General features: G+C 37.8%; 1 protein-coding gene across 4 annotated transcripts in view; it reads left to right on the top strand.

Moving 5' to 3' along the window:
* Positions 1-25,251, top strand: part of CACUL1 (CDK2 associated cullin domain 1) — a 76,492-nt gene that overhangs the window by 16,285 nt on the left and 34,956 nt on the right. For all 4 annotated transcript variants that reach the window (XR_009220499.1, XR_009220498.1, XR_009220497.1 and 1 more), the window contains exons 2-3: positions 9,821-9,947; positions 10,840-10,942. Coding sequence is in view for 1 of the 4 variants with exons in the window: in XM_058544099.1 (XP_058400082.1) it covers positions 9,821-9,947; positions 10,840-10,942 (230 nt within the window). In the remaining 3 variants the exon portion in view is untranslated. The remainder of the gene's footprint in view (positions 1-9,820; positions 9,948-10,839; positions 10,943-25,251) is intronic.

Raw genomic sequence — 25,251 nt, 5'->3', positions numbered from 1 at the left:
AACTGTTTTTAGTAAATCTTAATAAAGTTGCCCTTTACTTGATCAGATCCTATCTGCCAGTTTCCAGATTGATTGATTGTTTTACAAGTGGATCAGTTAATGTATTCAGGTCTTAAAATATGCACTTTTTGCAGAATCTGTGGTGGTGATTTGGTATCTTTTTGCCTTCCAGCTTAGTGGAGTCGTGTTGCAGCCAGCATCACTGTGATATTGATTGGCCAAATTCTCTCACTGGGGATCTTATCTTGCTGTCTTTTGACATGTATTGCTCAAAGTGACATTGACGAAACTGTAAGAGACAACCATTGTAACGTTTATGTAAGGCTCAGTCCCAAATTCCTAAAGAAGATGAATGCTGTTTACTTCCTCTTTAAACTGTAACTCTATAAGCTGTAGACCATATGTAATCACTTTGTAAACTGTTAAATAGTATATAAGAAATTAATGATATCCTTTTGTAATGTCTTGGCAGCACAAACTGGGCTTCCATTTTTCTTCCTACTTTTTTAGTCATTTGGCTCTTAGCTGCTGTAGATAGAGTTATAGATCTGTAATTTGTAGTTGCAGGTGTGCTGACTAGACATCGGAATGGCATTTTATTCAACAAATATTTATTGAGTGTCTTCTGTTTACCAAGGTAATATTTTAGCCTCTGGTAGTGAGTGAGACAGAGTTTAGTGTGGGAGATGATGGACAGATCATTATGATACATTATGATTAAATGCTGTAATAAAGTTATGTGTATACATGGTAGCATAGAGGAAAAAGAGAATCTTTATGAAAATGAATAAAACTTTGTCCGGAGGATTGAGGAGGCAGGGTTGGGCTCAAAGAGACCTCGTTTACAGAGGGGGCAGCCTGTTCTAAAGACCCAGAGTTGAAATTATTATTGGAACACAGGGTGTGAGGAGGGTGTGGCACACATTAAACCTAGATAGATAGAAAGGTCTAGATATGAGGGGCATGCCATGTTAGAGGTAGGATTTTCTTCTGTAGCAGTAGGAGCCGCTGAAGTGTGTTAAGGGTCTCAACTTAGTAAAATTGGTCTTAGTGTGTTCAGATTAGAAGAGAGAGAGAATGGAGGCTTAGAGACTAGTTAGGGGGTTGTAATTATTGTAGTCTAGACAAGAGATGATGACCTGAACAAATAAAGCATTGAAAGAGAGGTTCAGGTTTTGGAAATATTTGGGGAATAGATACAAAATTTGGGAGTGAAGGAGGAAGGATATGGATATGGGAGGAGTATAGGTGTGTGTGTATGCACATGTGGTGTCTGTCTTTTTTGAGGTGTCTGTGGAACATTGAGGTAGAGAGGTTCAATAGGCGTTGGTAAACTCTGAGCTTTCTTATTCCCTGTGCTTTAGAGTATTGGAAATACTGAAACAAAAATTGAATTTCACTAGATTTGTTTTTCCCTTTCTGAGGATTTGAGATTCACCAAACTCTTTGGCCTTAAAACAAAACAACACAAAACTTTACTCTTATTAAAATACAGGTTTATAATTTAAAAACTCAAAGTATGAAAAGACACATAATGAAAATCAGTGATCCCCTCCCTTGCCCCTTCTCATTCCTAGACATGTGACCCAGAGTCAGTCACTTTTAATTTACTTAGCTGTTTCTGCTGGTATTACCTGCACATTTTAATGTTAACATTGTTATTCCTTAATTTATCACTTTTATATTGTCTGTTGACTTCCTGTTATTAACATAAGGTTTTAGTTCTCTTATACTTCTAAACACCTTACCTCTTCAATTCTTGTAATACTATAATTTTTGGTTCAATTAATAAGCCATATTTACCTTATGTTACTATGTAATATTCACTGAAGGACCAGGAGTGTCTCAGATTACATTTTCTTTCACATAGAACTTTGTTATTAGTTGCCCTGTTTATACTTGTATAATTTTTGTTAAAGTTATTTTTAAAACTTTTCAACAGCTTCATCATATCCACCATATACCTGTCACTGGTATATTTGAAATGCTCAGTTAATTAGTATTTTCTTTTTGTCTGCTTGTAAAGCTGTTAGACTTCTTGTTCCTATTTATTCTTTAGGGCCACTGCATAGTTGCCACTCAGGGACTTCCCAGATTGTTGGAATGATTGTTACTTGATGTCTTCCTTTTTATTGGTGTAGTCCCATGCGCACGTGCGTGCGTGTGTGTGTAGAACATATCTTCTTGTAGCCTCCTGAGAAAATGTGTGTGGATAGTACTGTCAGCTGTTGCATATTTAAGAATGGTGCTTTCACACTTGATTGACAGTTTGACTGGATATAGAATTCTTAACGGAAAATTTTTCTTCCTTGAAATTTTTCAAGTATTGCTTCATTGACTTTAAGCTTGCAGTGGAGAATTCAGCTGGATTTTAATTCTTGTTCTTTTGTGTGTGGCCTTTTTTCCCCTGGAGAAAATTTCTGGGATATTTTCTTATATTATTGTGTCAATATTTTTCTCCCTTTACATTTTCTCTATTCTCCCTTTTCTCTGGAATTATTGGTAATCAAATGTTGAATTTCCTCTTTTGATCTAAGTCTGCTAACTATTTTTTGCTATTTTCTTTTTCTCTTGATGTTCTGGGAAAGTTCCTTGATGTTTTCTTCTTTCTTCTATTGGATTTTAAACAATGGCTCTATTTTTAATTTTAAGAGCATTTGGATTGCTTTTTCTTCATGACTGTTTTTAATTTTTATCTTATGTCTCTGAGGATGGTAATTATAGGGTTTTTTGTTTTGTTTTCTTCTTTTAATTATCTTTGTTTTTATCTTTTCAATTTTTGTTTTGATCTCATGTCTGAGACTTTGCAAATCTTGGTGATTCTTAGCTGTCTATTCATATTTAAAAGTGAAAAAGGCTAATGTTAGCTCTATGTTTACAAGGGGCCTTGCCAAGCGTAAGTGTTGGGTTTCACTTCAGGCTAATTGGATGCAGAGCTGCTATTTTGTTGGGGAACTGCCAAATATTAGTATGTGGATGGCTTTTCTCTGGGACTTTTCAGTTTCTCTGGGGAAGGATCTTCCATTCTAGGTGGAGCAGGAAGTAAAGTGCATTTCTGCTGGCTGATGGCATTCCGGAATTCAAGAGAAGGAACCAGGTTAGATGTTTGAGCATTCCTTATGTTGATTTTTGACTGTTACTTAATCCACCAGCACTGTGCTTCGCACACACGCACACCATGTGTCTGTGTGTCAAGAGTCCCAAGCTTTTATTTTTCAGTTTCTGTGCAAAATAACCCTTTTTTACTGTTTACTCTACAGTCTTGCATCCACCCCCTACCCCCACCTCCCACCTCCCCACCCACTGACACTGCTTCTAATCCACACTGGTTGTATCCTGTCCTCAAGTCCTGAAGGTCTCAGGGTCCTGCAGGGCACAAGATGAGCTCACTTGTTGGTCTTTCCCCTTCAGGACACGTTGCCTTGTGCTACCACCTCAGAGTTACTTTCCTGGTCTTAATGCCATGGAGAGATCGACCTGTTTAAATCTTGCAGAAAGTCACAGAATTTTAAAACTATGGCAGATCTGCCATTAGCATGGTTTACACCTATGTAATCTCAATTGAGCAGACACTTTATATTTGAATATTGTGCGATTTTGGATTGGTTGGAGCCACAATGGATGTTTTGATAGCTCTTGACCTTTTCATGTACGTGCTGTCATGACATGTTCATTTAGGAACTGTGTCACAGGCTCAAGTGTGATGTTGTAATTGTCGAATAATGTTGTGCAGTAACTTCTACAGGAGTATAGATTTCAGTCTTGCTGGTAGGCCACTGCAGCTAATTTTCATTTTTTTAGGGTAGCAGATGAAGGAAGTTTCTACTATTCTATTACATTTCCTCAAGCTGAGAAATGTGTGGATTTCTAAGCAGTCAAACACCAATGGAATGTATTTTCTATACAAGTTTTACAGTGTTTTGGGGAAAGAATGTTATTTGAAGCAAGGCAAAGCAGGTTATATAGTTTCATGTAGTTAATATGTTACAAGCCTTTTCTGGACCAAAATGTTTTCTTTTTGTAGGGGAGAGGATAAGGTGGGGTGGGAAGCACAGAACCGTTAAAGAATGTGTTAATGAGAACTTATATAAAACAAAAATAAGACATCGGTGTTATCTGGTTAGTTGAGTGTAACTTCATGTTTACATGGATGCGACATTATATTCACAGTAGACATTTTATATTGTACATAGTGTTTAAATTGAATTATGCGAACCACAAACCCTGAAACTTAGAAACTCCCCAGACACCTAAAGCCTGCAGCTTTAAAAAGTTTTAGCCTACTTGAGAAGCAATTGCTTCATTAGGCCTTAACAGTAGCTACCCTCTTCTATTGGCAAATCAAAATATATCTGAGGAGGTGCTGCAGGTTTTGTTTTTTTCTACTTATAAGAAAAAGGATATTTAAAGTATTTGGTAACTCACTTTACTATTTTTTTTTTAACTGGGCAGTTTTCTTAGGAGCAGCTAAGTATCACAGTCTCTTTTGCTGGTATCAAGTTATTTTCCTTTTGAGAGAAATGAATAACTGGGATTTTTTTAAAAATAAAGATTAAAACCCCGTTTATTTACACTACCTTGTTCTGATTCTCCTCTTCACTCTGACTATTCCTTGTCTTTATTCCCAAAGGCTTCCCACCTTCTACAGGCTTTGATCTTGGTCTTCAGCTTATCTTTGTCTATTACTTGAAAGATTTCAGTCATCCCCTTATGCTGGGGGAAGCAGAAAGTTCTACCATGTGGTAGTTTGGAACCACACAGATTTGCTAGATTGTTGTTGATAGATGGGCACACTGTGGCAACAAGAAGTCATAATTTTTCTCTTAGATCACATACACTAGCCAAAGTTAAATAGAAAATCCAGAGCTTTTTTCTCCTAGTCCATTTTAGCAGATTATCTAGTTGTAGTTAATGATAGTTCATCTGAAAAGTCATTATTTTGAGACATACTTGAGCCTGTTAAATTTGGCTTAATCATTTATTTCATAATTGCTATCACTGTATTCTTAAGGAATCAATTCTAAGTGAAGGTGGCTTTTTTGGTGGGGAGAAGGCATATGAAAGAGTGGAACCTTAATGAGTCTTATATGAGAACAGTTCCTAGCTGCCCTTTAAAAATTTTTCTTTGCTACATTTACTCCTGTATTTGACTCCAATTCAAGTTGTTTAGAACAGGAAAACCATGTGCTGGCAATCGAGAACAGAGGAACACCTGTGACCCCTGAAGTAGTAGCATTAGGCAATGGTTCTCAAACTTTAGCAGGCATAAGGATCACCTGGAGGGCTTGGTAAACAGATTCCTGTATCATGTGGTGGGCAGACCTCCCCCCCGCCCCAGCCTTATAGGCATTTGAGTTTGTAATGCCTTCTTTAAACAGTTTAAAAAGTAGTGCATTATTTTCAAGCTGGAAAATCTAACCTAGATAAAATTTAGTAATTTAATGGTAATTTCATTTTTGTTTCGGTTCCATACTTTGTATTTCTTTTGGTCAGTCAGAACTGTTTTGTGGGCAAAGTTGAAAGCAGTAGATTGCATTTCTTTAATGAGAGGATCTAGTTTTAAAATTCAGGACTACATACATACACTGACTTTGAGGCTATGTATGTCAAATGTTAAATAAAACAAACAGCTAATTTGTTTGTTTTGTTTTTAAATCAGGAATTAGGTTGAAATTAGCGAGGAAGTAACAAATATTGTAGAGGTTCTTGGATTATCATTTTAAGAGTTGACCACAGGGGCTGGCCTGGTGGCGGAGCGGTTAAGTTGGCGCGTTCCGCTTTGGTGGCCCGGGGTTCGTGGGTTCAGATCCTGGGCACGGACCTATGCACTGCTCTCAAGCCATGTTGAAGTGGAGTCCCGCGTAGAAGAACTAGAAGGATGTACAGCTACGACGTACATCTATCCACTGGGGCTTTGGGGAGGAGAAAAACAGGAAAAGAGGAAGATTGGCAACAGATGTTAGTGCAGGGCCACTCTTACTCAAAAAAAAAGAAAAAAAATGCATTGGGGGGGGAAAAAAAGAGTTGACCACAGATTGGTATGAAAAACCTTCCTGATCTTTGGCTCAGAGTGTATACCAACTAGTGCTCATTCTTCAGACTACCTCCAGCTCTGCAGATGCTTGTCGCTGTTCTGCTATTTTGCTACTATGGCAAAGATTGGCTGGTCTCCTGAGAAGAAAATTATGTTAGCTAGTGTCTTAGTCTGTTCAGGCTGCTATAACAGAACACCATAGACTGGGTGGCTTTTTTATGTCTCACAATTCTGGAGGCTGGGAAGATCAAGATTCGGAGTCTGGTGAGAGCCTGCCTCCTGGTTCATAGAAGGCCGTCTTCTCACTGTGTCCTCACATGGTGGAAGGGGTGCGGGAGCTCTCTGGAGGCACTGATCCCCCTCATGAGGACTCCACCCCGTGACCTAATCACCTCCCAAAGGCTCTACCTCATAATACCACCATACTGGGGGTTAAGATTTCAACATATGAATCTTGGACACAAACATTCAGTCCATAACAGCTATAATGTACAGTCACCTGAATTAGCAAAATATATGTGGAAATAGATGTATATTATATACGTGTGGAAACAGATAAAGCTTTTTTTTGGATGTAGAAATAGGCTTTGAGATTCTCTACTGTGACTCATGCCTTTTTCATTTTGGTTTTAAAGTCTCTTTTCAAAGATATTTAAAAGCAGAGCATAAAAAAAAATACCACGTGAAAGACACCTGAGAGGCACTAGAAATCACTGCTTCTGTAGTGGGACTTCGTTCTGTACTTCCAGCCGCAGGACTTCACATTTTAGGTTCTTTTCCCCCTTCGTGTCTTTGACTTGGTGATGTGCTAACGTGTGAAGCCTGTGCTTGAGAAATAGTCATGCTCCCCCACTGCAGCCACAGGGTGTAATTCATTGAACAGAGTGAGCATCGAGGAGCCCATGGGATTGGTGTGTTAATTCTTGGCTTTCCTGTAGTTGGAGTTTTCTTTCTGAGCATATCACTTACCTTCTTTAAGAGTCAACTTCTGGTGTAGAGCAGGTGTATGAGGTGGTTTAGGTGATACATCTATAGGGAGGTTTAATAACCTAGAATCACATAGTGAAAAAGTTATTTCTTTTTCAGTTATTTTCAATTTTTTTTCCAGTTTTTTTAATCCTTCTGAAAGCAGAATGGTAGTATTTTGGAGCTAATGTGTAACACTGCTCAACATCTGCCCATCTCCCTTTTTCTCAAGGAAAGAAAGCAAGCTTCAGGCTCAGGACCTTTAAAGGCGGTAGGACTTAGCTAGAATTTAATAACATTGTCTTTATATCTGTATTGCTTTCTGTTTAATGGCCGATGACACTGCTTTTCTATTTTTGATCAATTCCTTTTTTTTTAAAGCCCAAGTAGTTTTAATTAAGCACAAGGGGTGATTCTAGGAAGCACCTGCAGGGAAGAGGAGACGTGAGACAGAGGCAATAAGGAAGCTAGTGAAGAAGTCACCCCTGTAGTCACCTGGAGCATGATTCCAGTGGGGAACTGTGGGAGACAGTGTAGCACACGTGCCTCAGCCTTATCTCACCCGAGAGTAAAGGGAGATGCCGGGGTATTGACACCAAATTCTCATTAGTCATTATGTGGAGGTGGCTTCCTGGGGGTGTTAATTGTCCAGAACTTCCAACTTGCCAGTCCTTTAGGCAGAGCAGCTCTGACAGCCAGAGGGAACACTGAGGCCAATAATGGTAGATGTTGACAGTGGCCTTTTTGGACAGAGTAAGTGGATGGGGTACCAACAGTTTCTGCTACACTTCCAAACATGCTAAGCTTCTCCTACATCTTCCTCATCTTATTAAACAGCAACCCCAACTTTGGTGCTCAGGCCAGAAACTTTGGAGTCCTCCTTGACCCTTCTCTCACATCTCACCTCCAAACCATTAGCAAATCTTGTTGGCTCTGCCTTAAAGTATATTCAGAATCTGACCTCTCCTCTCGCCCTCAGTGCCACCACCTGGTTCAACCCCCTGGCATCTCACGGCCTCCTAACTTAGATAATGCCTAAAGCAGCCTCTAGAATGATCCGTAGAAAACTTAAATCAGATCATGTCATTTCTCTGCTCAAAACCCTCCAGAAGCCCTGCTCTTACTCAGAGTAAAAGCTCAAGTCTTTACAATGGCCCATAAGGCCCTCCTCGACCTGGCCTCCTCCTGCCTTTTGGGTGTGTATGCGTGCACGTGCGTGTACACTTCTTTTTGTTTTTAGCCGTATATGTGGTCAAATGTTCCTTTCTTCCCCATTCCCTTTAGTGCAGGTTATGTGATTCATTTGCAAATTAGATTCATTTGTCTCAGTTTGCATTCCGTCTTTACCGCTACATTCTGGTTGATTTTTTTTTTTAAATTTTCATACAGTAAATTTACTTTTTTGGTGTATAGTTCTGTTGGTTTTGACAAATGCATGGCATGGTGTATCTACTCCCACAGCTCTGTACAAAACTGTTCATTGTCCTAAAAATTCCCCCGTGCTATACGTTTGTAGACTGTCCTCCCCACCTTCCAACCCCTGGCAACCACTGATCTGTGTTCCTCCCCATAGTTTTGCCTTTATTGGTGTCATATAAGTGAGAATCTTACAATGTGTAGCCTTTTTGGTCTGATTCTTCCACTTAGCAAAATGCATTTAAGATTATTCCATGTTGTGTAAACAATGGTTCATTCCTCCAGTGTCCTTTAAAATAAATTTATTTAAATTGTTCAGTATTTTCTTTAAAAGTGATTTGATTTAAAGAAAATACTGAACAAAAATGATAGAGGTGATACATAGATATGAGAAACATCTTGAACCCAAATTACTAAGATTTGGAAATCAGTAATGTGATAGAAAGATGCTAGGTAAAGGCTTTGCTTTACTTGGTACCTCTGCTGGTAATTAGCCATGTACTCTTGGGGAAGTCAACCCTTTGTTCCCCAGTTTCTGGTAAAATAAACAGTAAAATACCTGATCTAGTAGTTGTTAGGCCCATCATGGTTCATAAGACATAACGGTATCTTAGGTGCTTCAGGTAGCTCTTTTTAACATTAGCATTTCATTCTTGTGAAGCACCTGTCACCCCTGGATTTCCGAGTTGTTAGGACCAGCTGTTATAAATACTTTATTAAACCTATAGTGAAGGAATAGGAGCCAGCCATGAGGAATGATGTAAGCCTTCAATGTAAGGCTCCAGTTCATCGACATTTTTTCTGTTGGGCTTATCTAAAGTGTAAGACAGTGAGAGCCTTAGAGCTGTAGTAATGTCCAGGAGGTACTGGTGCTGCCATAAATCTCTGCAAGTTTCTAGCAACCTCTTTTGTTACTGTAGCATTTGAACTTTAATCCCCATAGTTTTATCCTTAGGTAGATTTTCCCAGGGGTATCTATAAAGATTGATTGTTGGAAGTCATAGTTTCCCAGAACTTTATTGTGGTTCACGGATAGGCCATCTTGTCACATCATTGACAACGTGTATTTGAGGGTCAGTGCATGTTTGAGAACGCTCCACTGAAAGCTTACAGAATCCAGGAAAGGAAACCGGTGTATTTGCTTGTTTTGTTTTATTTTTATTTTTAAAGATGGACAGATTCATAGTAATTCCTTTTTAAATCTTAATTAATGGCTGCTTAAAATTCCTGACCAGGTTGCTTTTTTAAAAATTGGAAATGGGATAGTGATTGAGTTGTATTTAGGTGATAGAGTCTCAATGTGAAATCGGAGAGTAAGTGAGAGGAGTTTGAGTGCGACATTGCTGTGTTGTGTTTGTTTTACATGTGGCACATAGTAATATTAATTTTACTTTTTACTTTTAGTAATGAATGTTATAACTATTGAAGATTATAAGAGCACATACTGGCCAAAATTGGATGGTGCCATAGATCAGCTTTTAACTCAGAGTCCTGGTGACTATATCCCCATATCCTATGAACAGATATACAGGTAAGTCAAGATTTAATTTGCCTGGGTTTGAGAAGGTAAATTGAGGTTCACAGCAACTTGAATTATGATAGTATGTATGTATATGATATATAATACATAAGATGAGGCTCTGTAAGTTATTTGTATGTTACACACTTGTGGATTGGAGATTGCCTTTATACTTTTTGCTTCAGAATTGGTTTTCAAATCAAGATAGTGTTAACCCCACTCGATTAGACTTCTCTCTCCTCAGCCTGCCACCCCCACCATACATAATGCAGAAATTATGGAGGTCAGTGAAAAAGGCGAGAAAATATGTATTTTTAGTCTCACAGGAAGGCTCTAGCTTAATCTGTTGATGTTTATTGACATAGTTCTATCTTTGGTTATTTTGTTTCCCAGCTCCTGGTAAATGGAAGCAGCGAATTAGTGAGGAACTGGGTTGGGATATGAGATCAGCCTGGTCACAAGAGGAGGAAGTGACAGCTGTGTTGTTCCTTCCACACAAGTGATGCATAAAGGGATTACATTGCAAATGTTTTTGTGAGAAACTTTCTGCTAATTTTCACTCTCTCTTCCTTATTTTGACATTCATTAAAATGAGAGTGAGAGAGAAGCTCGTTTATAAGTGGTTATCATAGTCAGACTCTCAGATTATTACCCAATATTAGATTATCTAGTACTGATAAAATGTGTAATAGAGTACTCAAAAAGCTTATTTGTAACTGGTAGTAATGTCTCTTCCATCTGAACACTGATTGGGGCCGGATACATTTTTTATTTAAAAGTTCTGATTGGTCACTTTTTTTAGGCCTGAATGAATTATTTGGCCAGTGGCTGTATGCTTTAACCTTAAGTTGAATTAAGTGCTTCATTGTTAACTTGTTTTTTCTGTTTTTTTTCCCCCCCACAGTTGTGTGTATAAATGTGTGTGCCAGCAGCACTCGGAACAGATGTATAGTGATCTGATTAAAAAGATAACTAATCACCTAGAGAGAGTCTCAAAGGAGCTGCAGGTAAGGAACTGATTGTACTGATTTTTGCTTCTTTGGGATTTTCTAACTGATTAGAATTAGCCTGTATGATATACATTTGGAGGGTTGTTAATTTGCTTGTGATATAAATTTATAAATATTTTCTAGATGAATATTGACCAAATCATCTAATCTTTGGAATAGATTGTTAATTTGAAAACTTGGCGTAAATTGTAGAAATGTTTTTTTTTTTTTTTCTGAGGAAGATTTGCCCTAGGCTAACATCTGCTGTCTATCTTCCTCTTGTTTTGCTTGAGGAAGGTTAGCCTTGAGCTAACATCTGTGACAGTCTTCCTCTGTTCTGTATGCGTGATGCCGCCACAGCATGGCTGATGAGTGATGTAGCGCTGCGCCCGGGATCCGAACCTGCGAACCGCGGGCCGCTGAAGCGGAGCGCGTGGAACTTGAACCACTTGGCTATGGGGCTGATGATCCCTGGAAATTTTTAGATTGAATTTATTTTAGACTTTTAACTGATTCCATTTATTACCATGTCAACATTTCTTTTATTTCAAACTTTTTTTTTCTGTTAAGCTTCAATATTTGGTGACTTTTATTATATAAACGTGTATATTTTAATTTTTTTCTGGAACTTTTTTAAAAATTATCTTTGAATTGTGGTTTGCCTACCAGTTTCTAATAGTTGCTAATATAAGCGTCTGAAGTCAGCATTTTGTTGATAAGCCCTCTGTAGATGAACATCATCCCAACTGTAGAATCTGGGGCCTAAGTTTTGGGAAATGTTCTATGTGAGGAAGCACTTGGTTGGCCTCTTGCTCCCCACCCCGCCCCTCCCACCTCAGCAGAGTTTCCAGTGCTTGAAGGTCAGGTGCTATCTTTATGCCAGGGCCAGATCGAATTTTAGTTCTGGTGTAGAAGTTACACGATGTGTAGAAAGGGCACTCAGCAATAGATCACCAGGGTCCACCCACAATCGCGAAGTGCTCCAGCAGTTCTGAAATATCCACAGTTTCTAGCAAGTGCTGGGGTGTGTTTTGGATATTGTTCCTCACTAACTTTGTGGTCCGAAGTATCTTAGTCTTGTTTACCCCAAACAGTTGTGGCACTAAGTAGCTTTTTTTTCTTTTTTTTAATTATAGCCAGAGCTATGTTTATCATAGCTAAATATGTACTTTTCCTGTTGTTAGCGTAAATTGTTTTCTTCATCTTTTTGCCACTAAATACAAAATCTTGATTCATTTAACGAGTATGTTTAGTGCCTAGGCATTGTGTATAAATTGTAGATGAAACTTATGATCTGTGCATTATAGCTTTGAATGATTTGCTTACTAATTCTTGATTCTACCCTCTCCCTGAATTTCCACATCCAATTTATTACCAAATCCTATTTACTTCCTCTTTCTCTCTTGGCTTTTATCCTCTTCTGTTTAGTAGCCACTGCTCAGTCCAGGCCACCATGGTCTGCAGTGTTTTAATGAAATGCTCATCTTGGCTTGTTGTTCTGCCTGTAGTCTTAACACCTCTAACTTATTCTTGCATTTCAGTCAGAGTGACTGTTTCTGAAGCACAAATCTGATTATCATATTCCTGTTAGAATAAAGTCTAAACTTCTTAATGTGGTTTAGGAACCCTTTTGTTATCTGACTCCTGCTTATTTCTATGTCCTGATATCTTACCTCTCTGCTCCTGCATACTGAACTTATTTTAGTTCCTTGGACATTTTGTGTACTGTCTCAGCTCTTGACTTTTGCTGTGATAACTTGACTGCCTGGAACATGCTTCCTTTTCCTCTGCCCTCTTATATTTTTGGTCAATGTGAACTTAACATTTAGGCTGCGGCTTAGGCATCATTTGTTTTGGGAAGCATTCTCTGATACCTTGTTCCCCCAAGTCTGGGTTTGGGGGCCCTTCATCTGTGCTTCTGTAACACCCAGTACATTATCGTAGTTCATTATGTATTATAATTTCTTGTTTAGCTGTTCCCCTTCCCCACAACCCCTGCCCCACACTGTGTTCTGAGAGGGCAGAGGGTCTTTGGGGTGCAGGGAGTACCAGAGATTTCATTAGATCAACAAAGAACTCAGTGACCTCAAAAAGGATTGTTTTGCTATTATTGAAATAATGCTCAATGTTCTTCTAAAACAGAAAGCAAACCATTTCAGTTCAAATTGTAAATACAAAATATATTTCTTGTCTTGCTTATAAAAATGATCTAGGAGCCAGCCCCGTGGTGTAGCGGTTAAGTGCGTGCGCTCCGCTGCTGGCAGCCTAGGTTTGGATCCCGGGTGTGCATCGATGCACCGCTTGTCAGGCCATGCTGTGGCGGTGTCCCATGTAAAGTGGAGGAAGATGGGCACGGATGTTAGCCCAGGGCCAGTCTGCCTCAGCTAAAAAAGAGGAGGATTGGCATGGATGTTAGCTCAGGGCTGATCTTCCTCACACACACAAAAAAATTATCTACGAAATGTGAATTAGAAATGTTATAATATGTATTACACTTGTGCTCTGCCTTCACATGTAGATCATTAATTTGACTGATAGAATTGTGATTTGCTAAATTCATTGTCATATTGCAATTTCTGCTTGTGTAGATTTTTCTTGTATTTAGTTTTGTAAGCACTGTAAGAGCTCTTTTCATTCTTACAGTTAGGATATTATCATAAAATATTTTTAAAGTTAGAGGGCACTATAGTACTGTATTATCAAGCTCAGTCTAATTGGTAGTTTTGGAAGGCCACTTGGCTGCATTTTCTGGCATGAGTTTGCTTGACCAGTTATCAGTAATGTGAGGGTACCTGTTACTTGCCCAGGCTGGGCTGCACAGGGTACTAATACTTGGAGTCACTGAGGTTCAGAGAGTAAGTTTGAGGTTTTGGAGAGTCGTCTCTGTCAGTGTATAGAGCTCCTTTATTCGTTATCATGAATGCATAATAGTTCATTGTACCTTACTTCATTGATGTACCTTAATTTATTTAACCATTTTTTGACTGGTGAATATTTAGGTTGCGTCCAATCTTTGGCTGTTACTAACAGTGCTACAGTGAATAATCAGTCTTGTGAGTAATGTCATTTACTACGTCCATGTTGTGGTTCACAAAAGTTGTACCACCTTACATTCCCACCAGTTCTGTATGTATCTGAGTGCTTGTTTCCTCTCACCCTTACTAATATAGTATATTAGAAGACTAAAGAATTTTTGCGAGGCTGGCCTGGTGGCGTAGCAGTTACGTTTGTGCGTTCAGCTTTGGTGGCCTGGGCTTCACGTGTTCAGATTCTGGGCGTGGATCTGCTCACCGCTCATCAAGCCGTGCTGAGGTGGCATCCCACATAGAGGAACTAGAAGGACCTACAACTAGGATATACAACTATGTACTAGGGCTTTGGTGATTAAAAAAAAAGGAAAAAGAGGAGGAGTGGCAACAGATGTTAGCTCAGGGCCAATCTTCCTCAAAAAAGAAGAAAAAAAACTTGCAATCAATATTCAAAGTTGGATTTGGAAAAAAAAAGAATTTTTGCTTTATCTTAGTATAGGGATAATTCTTTTAAAAATTAAAACATAAATAAGGATGATATCTCTTTTGATGTTAGTATTTAAAAAAACCATATCGATAGACGTAAAGGTAATATATAAAAGCAGGGAGTTTAGTTTATTTTTAGAATCAATACATGTCCTACTTTGAGTTCAGCAGTATGGGCGTATAAAAAAAAATCTCACTCTGAAATGATCTCTCTTGTAGGATGGTAAAGTCTAACCATTGTTAAATCGCAGGGTGGAGTTGGTAAAAATAAGGGAACCTGGACCTGGTCTCAGCTCTGCCGCACCAGCTTCTTGATGAAACATGCTACTATCATCTTGTAAATTTTCTCCATATTAAAATGAAGTGGCTTTACTAAAATATCTCGTTCCTTTAAGTTAAATTCTAAGATATTTTTTCTTCTGCTTCCAGCGTGGCAAATGCTTCTTCATTCTTTTCTCAGGCTTAAACTCATTTGCGGCCACCTGTGTAAAATCTTCCTGGCATCCTCGAACTCCCCTCAAAACAAAACAGACCACTGGAATTCCTTCTGTATACTCATTGCATCTTGGCAATAACAACTCTGTTAGAGCAGTGAGTGTGTTATATTGTTTCTGCTTCCATGTCTGGCCACTTCGCAGGTCCTCCTTTGAGGGCAGGGACTCTGTCTTGCTTGTCTTTTTATCCTTAGTGCCTGCGACAATTACAACTCAGCAAATGCTTGTTGAGTGAATGCTCAGTAACTAAATTTGACCTATACCAGTGGGACGAGTAGCATAATTAGCCTCGTATGACCACTAATCTTTGTTATCTAGACGCTTAGGCATTTTATTAATTTATTCAGTGTTCAATTAATTCAGTTTATACAAGTGTGTGGCATAATCCTGGTGTGATGTCTACTTTATAGAGACTTTAAAGGCAGTTTTCTTGAGGGACAGAATGAGAGTATATGCCAGGCCCCATGAGCCAGAAAAGTTTTATTTGGGTCTGTTTTGTTGGCAGCTCTGATTTTAGTAATGAAATATTGTTATTATGAGCTAAAGCAAGAATGTGGGATGAGTTGCATTTTGTATATAATCAGAAATTTAGTGTTGGGGTTGATAAATCAATGAGTTGGACCTTCAGGGCATCAGCCTTTATCTTTCAAGGGCATCGTGAAATAGCTGCTGGTTTGTGTAGTTTACATATCAGAGTGACTTATTTAGCTCTATTAAAAGGCATATCCTGGTGAGGAGACTGAAGAGTATATGAAATAATGTTCCATATTCCCCAGTTATTCACTTAAAAGCTAGAGAATACTGTTTTCAGAGATTTTAAAAGCTTATTTTAAATTTTTGAACCTAAATGTTTTTATATAACAACATAATCTAACTTGCTGCCCCTTTAAAATAAAACATTATTTCTTTTATTTTGGAAACAGTGACTTTTCCACTACAGTAACTTTAAAAAGTTTTTTTGTTGTTAAATTAATAAAACCACTTAATAGCTAAACTCAGTATTCTTCTTACTGTTGTATTTTATTGCATGTACATCTATACTTTTTTTACTTACTACTAGATTGTTTGAACTGTGACAGCATATTTTGCCTTAGGTTTTTTAAACCACTCTCTCCCCTTGTCCTTAACTCTTCTCTTCTTTAAATGTGATAATGAAAGTCTCTATTTTATTTTCCTTTTTCCATGTCTCCAAAGCCTCAAAATGTGAATTTCCAATTCTGACTTTTTGATATGCCAATGAATGGATATAGATGACTATAGAGATAAAATTGGTTTACTAGTTTAGTAAATGATACTCTAGTTAGTTCTGGAAAATTCTGTTGAAACTTTTAGCAGTCACCATACTTTTGGTGAGGGCTCAGACCAGGTGCTCAAAATGCTTATTGAACATTTCAACTTGGATTTCTTCTTATAGATACCTCATATTCTTGTCTAAATCTAAATTCCTCTTCACCCAAATCATTTTTACTCTCAGACTTGTGATTTCATATCCATCTTTGACTCCTTTTTTCTCTCTTTCCTCTTGTTTCCAGGTGATAGTCAGAGTTGATGGAATACTATAATTTCACTTGCTTCTATCCCCTTTCATTCCCATTTTTTTTGTCCTCTTCCGTGTCCTTATTGGCTCATGCCTGTACTAGTGCAGTATTCTCCTAACTGGTTTGCCTTTCTATAGTCTATTCTTTTGGCTGAATAATCTTCTAAAAATGCTGATTTGATGGGCATACTTTCTTTTTCAAAAACCTTAAAGACTCCCTGTTGCTTGTCTCAATTGATCATAGTTGATTTCTTGGTCAGTATAAAAAACTGAGCTGGTTGCTTGGTTGCAGGGCTAGTGGGAAACCTGATATAGCAAGCACTTTCCTATGCAAGTATACAAGGTACTTTATTAGGTATAGTAGTAGACATATGATTGATAAGACTAGATAATTTTGGATCAACCTTTCTACTGAAAACAGTTTAAAAAATGGACCAGGGAGCTAATAAAAAGTGAAGAATTATAAGACCAAGATATGGGAGAAAAAGGAAATCCAGAGAGGAGCGCTAGCATTTGAGCCATTTCTCTACTAGGGGCACCTATTTATTCTGGAAGAGGAGGCTAATAGGCTGCGAGGCTAATAGGTGGGGATAGGGTGATAAAAATTGAAGTTTAGGTCTCACCAAACCTGAAGGATCACCTCCCAGGAGTAGTAAGAGTAACAAGTTACAGATTAGCCTGTTGTAGCTGGCACCTGAGTCCTGACTGGATTCAGATGGTCTGGGTTTGCTAGCACCTCGAGTTGCTTACCAGGAGCAAAAGTAAATTCTCTCTGGAGAAAGATAACACTATCCTAGGAATCAGATTACTTCCATAATTTTTCATAAACGGTATCTGGCACTCAATCAGAAATAACTAGTCATATTAGGAGATGAGGTGATCATAAAACCAAGAAAAATGGAGAAATACTTTTTAGACAGCAATTGAGAGAATTTATCAGCAGAAGTAAAAAATGAAGAATGTTCTTTGGATAGAAAGAAAATGTTCCTAGATGAAAATTTGGAGAATCAGGTAGGAATGAAGGACAACAGAGAAGACAAATATGTGAGTGTAGAATAATAATGATGATAATGTCTTATAGGGTATAAAAATATATATAATCAAAACCATAACAATTGCATATAAGGTGGAAAGGAGTAAATGGATTTAAAATGTCCTAATGCCTTTCCATTGTCTAGGAAGAGGTAAAAGTACTAATTTATTTTAGACTATGATAAGACAAGGATGCAGTCTGTAATCTTAGGGTAACCACTAAAAGAATAGTAAAAGAAAGTGTAATTAACAGGATAATAGAGAAAATGGAATAATTTTAACATAATCAAAGAAGTCAAGAAAGGATAGAAAAAGATACAAAGAACAGATGGGCCAAATAGAAAACAAATAGTAAGATAATAAATTTAAACTTCCGTGTATTGGTTGTTACATGAAATGTAAAAGACTAAATACTGCATTAAAAAAGTAAACAATTATAAGACTGAATGAAATTCTGCAACCTTACTAAATGCTGCCAACATGAGATACATCTAAAATATAAAGAGACAGATTGCAAGCAAATGATGGAAAAAGATATACCATACAAACATTAGCCAAAAAGAAAGATGATATAGCTACATTCATGTCATAAAAAGTAGATTCAGAGCAAGAGGTGGTATTGAGTATAAAGAGAACTTATTATTATGACAGAAAGTTCTTACTTAGTAGGAAGATTACAATTCTAAATTTGTATGCATCCAATAACACAGCCACAAAAATTAACAGACCCAAAAGGAGAAACAGAGAAATCCACGATCATAGTGAGAAATTAACACATCAGTGGCTTTAACATTTATCTCAAGAAGTTAGAAAAATAATAACAAATGAAACCCAAAGAAAAAAGTCACAATCTCTGCTAGTAGACCTTTGGAACAATAAATACTGAGAGAGCTAAGGTACGAAGCAGAATGAGGAAAGTGCCATCTCACACTGAAGGTGAAGTGATCACAGTCAGATGGAGGAATGAAGAGGAAGGTGTCATTAAAAATATGTCAGCAAGAATGGGTAGATGTGTGGGGAGGGGGTGTTTCGGGCTGAGAGAATTTCATAAGCAAAGGCAGTTCTTTGGAGAGGTTTGGTTAACAAGGAGTGGTCCTAGGAGGATACAGTGTAAAGTAGATGAGAGACATTGGGAGGAGATAAGGCTGAAAAAGGCAGATTGGAGCCAAATTTTAGAAGCCCTTCAATGCCAGGAGTTGCATCTGAGAAAGATCGATGTGGATTAGAGTAGGAAAGAATGAGATGTGATTGCAGTAGACTAGGTCAGTTACAGGTCCACAGTCCTTTATCTGCAATTCCAAAATCCAAAAAATCCTTTGAAAATGGAATTTTTTTCCCGCTTGATTTGGTGTCAAAACTCATTTGTTAGTAAAACTTGATCTTAACTCATTGAGGAACGTAGTGGGAACATTCATACATTTTCTCCCAGAAATAACAATGTGTTGATATTCCCAGTCTCTACTGGGTATTTTACATAATATATGGTATGTGCGATAATACCTTTCAAATCTGAAAAGTTATGAATTATGGCATACATCTGGCCCCAAGACGCTTGGATAGGAAATTGTGGACCTGTTGGTAATGAAAAAGGAGAAAGAAATACCTGGGGCCCAATGCAGAGATCAAAGGAACAGTATAGATAAGACAATAACTAGTTGGAAGAGAGAGGTAGGGTGAGAGGATTCGAAGGTCATTTTGGTTTCCGTAGAGATGTTAGAGGGGACTTGAGAGAGGGAAGGAGAATAATAGGGTTTTAGAATGTTCAGTTCAACACACATTTAGTGTCCATGTGCCAGGCAATGTGCTAGATGCTGAGGGTACAGAGGTAAACAAGGTATGGGTTTATTCTTTATACTGTTTAGGGGAAAGGTGTAGTGATCATTTTAATATGCTGGGATGTGATGAGTAATAGCATAGAGACATGAAATGAGTCACGGGTCTTGTTAATTTTCTCCTTTAAAATGTCTCAAATTTATCCCCTGCCACCTCCCTACTTTAGATCCTCATTGGTACTTGCCTGAACCATAGAAAAAGATTTCTAGTTTGTATCTGGGCCCTGCACCTTCCCGCAATCTATTTTGTTTATTTTTCAGACTTATCATGTCATCTATTTACTTAACCTTTTGACTCTCTATTTACCTAAGGAGCAAAGACCATACTCCTTAACAAGAGTTTCAAGGCCCTTCACACTCTGAACGCAGCAAGATAGTGTAATAATATTTTGCTTATAAAATTTAACCGGGCTGTGTCCTTTCATCGTTGTGTATTTTCTCATTTGGTTTCTTTTGCGGCTGCTTCTTTCCTCCCTTCCCTTTCTGCAAAGGGGGCATTCTACTTGTCTATTCGAGTTTGCTCAGCTTTTAACTTCACTATTCTAGGCAGCCTTAATTAATCACTTTCTCTTTTTGGCTGTAGCACTTTCTTTGTATTGATTCTATGGTCCTTAGTTTAGTTTGGCATATATTTAGTTACCAAACAGGTTGTCACCTTTGCAACATTGTGAGCTTCTTTAGGGCAAGAATCCTGATTTACTGGTACTGGTTTCTCTTGGCCTGTTATAGTCTTGAACTAAGTTAAGTACTGATTAGATAAATGTGCTACTGGTAATGCTGTTGACCAGATGTTTCCAATTCTCTTCCTTCTGGATACCTGGTAGGAGGGCGCTTCTCTAGCCCACTCCAGTTAGACTTGACCAGGTGCTTTGGCCTGTGAATTGTGATGAAAATGAGGTGTATTTGGTGAGATGTGTACCCAAAGATATGAAGCCTTTAAGATCAGCTGTGCAATTTTCCATATTTCCCTTTTCCTGCTAAGTGTTCCAGATGGTAGAGGCTCCCTTGACCTGGGTCTCTGAGTAAGTATGATGTGGAGCAGACCCTCAAGATAGGCATGTAACATGAGTGAGAAAGAAAGCGTTGCTATATATATATTTTTTCCTATTTTTAACCCATTTTTAAAAATCTGTTTTTTTATTGCAGTACAATTCATATAGCCTAACATTCACTTATTTATTTATTTATTTTATTTTATTTTTTTGTGGGGAAGATCGGCCCTGTGCTAACATCTGCCAATCTTCCTCTTTTTTCTGAGGAAGACTGGCCTTGGGCTAACATCCGTGCCCATCTTCCTCCACTTTATATGGGACTCTGCCACAGCGTGGCCCGACAAGCAGTGCGTCGGTGCGCGCCAGGGATCTGAACCGGTGAACCCTGGGCCGCCGAAGTGGAGCGTGCGCACTTAAGCGCTGCAGCACCGGGCAGCCCTACATTCACCTTTTTAAAGTGTACAACTCAGTGGTTTTTTAGTGGAGTCACAAAGTTGTGTACCCATCAACACTAATTTCACAACATTTTAGTCACCCCAGAAAGAAACCCAGGACTCATTAGCACTCACTCCCTATTCTCCCCTCATCTCAGGTGCTGGCAACAACTAATCTACTTTCTGTCTCTGTGGATTTGCCTATTCTGGCCATTTCTTTTTCTTTTTTTTTTTATTTATTTATTTATTTTTTTTTTAAATTTTTTGTTTATTGCAGTAACATTGGTTTATAACATTGTAAAAATTTCAGGTGTACATCATTGTACTTCTATTTCTGCATGGACTACATCATGTTCACCACCAAAATACTAATTACAACCCATCACCACACACACGTCTGGCCATTTCTTAGAAATGGAATTAGACAATATGTGGCACTTTGTGTCTGGCTTAATTAACTTAGCATAATGTTTTCAAGGTTCATTCATATTTATAGCATGATTAATACTTCATTCCTTTTTGTGGCTGAATAACATTCCATCATATGGTTTTACCACATTTTGTTTATCCAAGCTCTGTTAAGTCGCTGAGATTTGGGGTGTTATTTTTTGACTGAGACAATACGTATTTGAATTGACAATGTTTGAAATATCTTGGTTTGCCCCACTACCATTTTGCTAATTGAATTTAATGGATATGACATCCTTTACTCTTAAAACTAACTTAAATGACACTTGCACATTTTGATTATTTTTGTGTATGTCTGAATCCAGAATCCACTAGAGCAGTTGTAAGGCATTTTCTCCCCATATAAAGGTGATAAATTTATTGTATGCTAACATGCTGTATCGAATTGAGAGTATATTTCACTTTCACCCAATAAAAATATTCTGATGTTTTGATCTAGTAGTTTTATAGTCTGTAACCCACTAGCAAGTGTGTTCCAACAGTGTTTTTGTCAGTGGTTTGGAACTTACACTGTACCTAACCCACAGTAAGCAGTGTTTAAACAGAGATCTGGTTCCCAGGCGGGGACAGTAAAAGTGTTAGGAATAGCACCAGTAATACTAAGCTGAGTTCAGGGTCCTGAAGAGGAGAGACTACAAAGACAGAGGCGGAGAAGGAAAATGTTAGAATTTTTATTCTCAAATAGGGCTGAATTTAAAATAGTTTAAATGAATATTTGTCAACTATTTTAATTAAAAGGAAGTTAACTAATTATATTTAAACCATTCATTTTAATAAAATTAGTTTTGATGTCTTTTAAGCTAAATATATCCTGATTGAGTTAAATATAATTTGACTCTCAAACCAATTAATAAGAGAAACTAAACCATAATCAGTCCATATTACTTAACTGATTCACTCTTCACAGACACCAGATTACATATAAAAGCTTTGTTGCCAAACTGCCAACAAACTGAGGCAGATTCTCTTGATGTTTAAAGTGAGAACAAGGGTTGTTTTGCTTTTTGTGTTCTGTCCGGTGGGGGGCAGCATAGCTCAACTAGTTGTATGTGGTCATTTGAAATTCTATATATTTTTTAAAGGCTATAATTTCTATATCTCTTGAACTGTAAAGTGTGTTTAAGAAAAAAAAAAAAAACCTTTCATTCCCCCAAATATGCTGTTTACTCCTTGCCAGAGTGAGGAAGATTTTAGATAATAAAAAAATTGCCTCTCCGTTCTACATAGATTTCAAGTAAAAAATAAATATCATGGCCAACTGGTAATGGCTCCTCACATGTGTATTCTACTGAAAGTTTTTCTGAATAAGTTATTCTGAGATCTATTTTTTAATCCAAACTAGCCCTTAAAGCAGTTGTTAATAGCAAAGTTGTTCTTGTCTCAGAGAATTTGCCAAAGAGACACCCTAACCCTCAATCAGTCTTTAGGCTTCCATTCAGACCATAATTCTAATAAGTTTACTATCATTCTTTGAAGGCAGGGACTGTGTTTTCTTTTCATGTATCCTTATATGGCTTAACATAATGCCAGGCCCCAAAGAGAGATCCAGTAAAAATATTTACTAGTTGATAAAAAACATGCTTGCTTTACAGCTGAGATTACTAGAACCATCTACTAGTCCCAGTTAAAACAGCATCCTGAACTTGGAAGATGGAATTTGTGATGAGCAGGAGAGTAAAATCACTTAAGTAATGAACAGTTATTTGCAGTTGTTTATTATCACAGTGTACAGAGTACAATTATGAGTTGTACTCTTTTTAAAATAAACTTTTTGTTTTGAGACATTTATGTGCTTAAACTGGAAAAAATAAGGAAAAAGGTTTCCTTTAAAAAATAAGCAAATAAGAATAAATGGTAATTTTTGCTAAGTGTTAAAAGAGATGAAGTGTATAGGAAAGTGAGAAGTCATCCTAATCCATCTGACTTCTTTAGATGTTTTCTCTATTAAGTAATCTTGAACCTTTTGTAACTAATCGGTTTAAAAGCTAGGATTAGAACCTGGATTTATCTCATTGTTATGTGGACAAGCTAAAGGAATCCAGGATCACAGAGGCTGTTCATGCCCAAATAGTATTTGGAAAATGAAGAAAGTCTTATTTTAGAAATAAATCAAGAAGAAATTTCCATATAATAGTAGTAGTAATAATAGTAGCAGTTAACTTGGAGAGTTGAGAGACCTAAGAGAGAAATATCTTCTACTGTCTTATGTTAGACTCACTTTGACTTCTTTATTGTGCTTTTAATTAGAAAATCATTCTTACAATTTATGTTAGGAGCATCTAATATGTATAGTATGGCTCTTAATAGCTCCTAAGGTTCATTTACCTTCTATGTAACTTACCTTTTTTGGATATTCCACTATGGAAACAATATCTGCACAGTAGGAATGAGAATGGAATGTCAGATGTATTTGTCTATTTGGGAAGAAATTCCATTTTTATGTAGCATCTTTGTCAGCCTCAGGTGTAATTGGTGTTGCTTCTGGAGCCTTAACAAATCTGTCAGTTGGCAGTATGGTGTTGATCTGGAAAGTCTTGGAATAAGGTAGTTAGACTAAAAGCATATAACACACTATTAGTTTTTGCTAAAGTTAGTCATGTAGAGGCAGAGTTTTTAAAAAAGGTATTTCTGGTTTGAGTCAGAAAATAATATTAAGGATCCTTGAGAGAGCATTAGGTTTATTTGTATGGTATCTAAAGTCATACTTGGTAATATAGAAATAAATGTTAAAAGATTATGAAGGAACTGTTTGAGAATTTTTAGCATTTCCATTTGACTTAAAAAAAATGTATTCCATTTGTCTGCTGAGATTCCATTTGTCTGCTGAGATTCCCCATCTTTTTATGTGTATTTATGTGTATTATGTCCACTGTTTCTATTAGGTCATTACATATATTAATCATAGTTATTTTAAAGTCTGTATGATCATTTCAGCTTGTGAGCATCTCTGCATCTAGGCCTGTTGACTGTTTAACTCTTCAAAAGGGTTGTGTTTTCTTGCTTTTTTGGTGTTTCTTCGTTTTTAATTGAATGCTGGACATTGCTATTAAAAACAACAGTAAAGACTGACATAAATAATATTTATGCCTAGAAATGGACATGCCTCTCTTCTGTCAGGCTGTTAGTATGAGGAGTTGAGTCAGTCCTATCAGTAGTTGAGTTGGGTTTGAGTTTTATTGTTACTCCAGGCTTCAGATTGTCTACTAATGGACTATGGCTACCCTGTCCCTAGTGCGAATCAGGAGTATTTTTTTAGTCCCCTGCTCTACCCTCAGCTCTTAGCAGGCCGTTCCTCACTGAGGTGGCTTTTCTTTGCACTATTGCTCCTCTCCCAGCAGTGAGTGGATGGCTGTTTATTGCTTGGCAGTGGGGGATAGGTTTTCTGTTTGTTTTTTCTGATTCTCTTGCTCCTGCCTTAGTCATAGGTAGTCCCTGTGCACCTGAGCCCTCGGAGGTGGGGCTTTCTCAGTGTTCTCATCTCCCTCTTCCTCACCCCAGTTGCAGATAGCCTTTTCCTCCTCAGCTCAAGGTCTAGAGCAGAGGTCAGTAAACTTTTTCTGCCGATGGCCAGGTAGTAAATATCTTCACGGGCCTTATGGTCTCTGTTGCGCGTCTTCAGCTCTGCTGTTGCAGCATGAAAGCAGCCATAGACAATTCATAAATGAGTCGGCATGACTGTTCCAATAAAACTTTCTTTATAAAAACAGGTGGTGGACCAAATTTGGCCTGCAGGCTCTAGTTGACCTCTGGTCTAGCTTTGGAGAGTTTCTTGCTCTTCTCCTACCCCTGTACCTCTTGTCTCCTGCACCCTGTGGCAGCCAAATTTTGCCTTGCGTCCCCAGGGGTCTGGGGAATGAGCAAGTTTCCTGCGCTTCCCTCAGCAGCAGTATACTTTTCCTTTGTAATAGTGCAGAAACCTGGGCATGAGTGGAGTTTCTACCCCCTCCCCAGTGGTAGCTGACCTTTAGCTGTGACAGGAGGGCTGGATTACCTGCCCATCCCCCAGTGATAGACAGTTTTTGC

This window comes from Diceros bicornis, chromosome 6 (genome assembly GCF_020826845.1).
Source record: "Diceros bicornis minor isolate mBicDic1 chromosome 6, mDicBic1.mat.cur, whole genome shotgun sequence".
In the NCBI taxonomy this organism is placed as follows: Eukaryota; Metazoa; Chordata; class Mammalia; order Perissodactyla; family Rhinocerotidae; genus Diceros; species Diceros bicornis.
The sequence above is the reverse complement of the archived record's forward strand: the minus strand, read 5'-3'. Positions and strand labels throughout refer to the sequence as shown.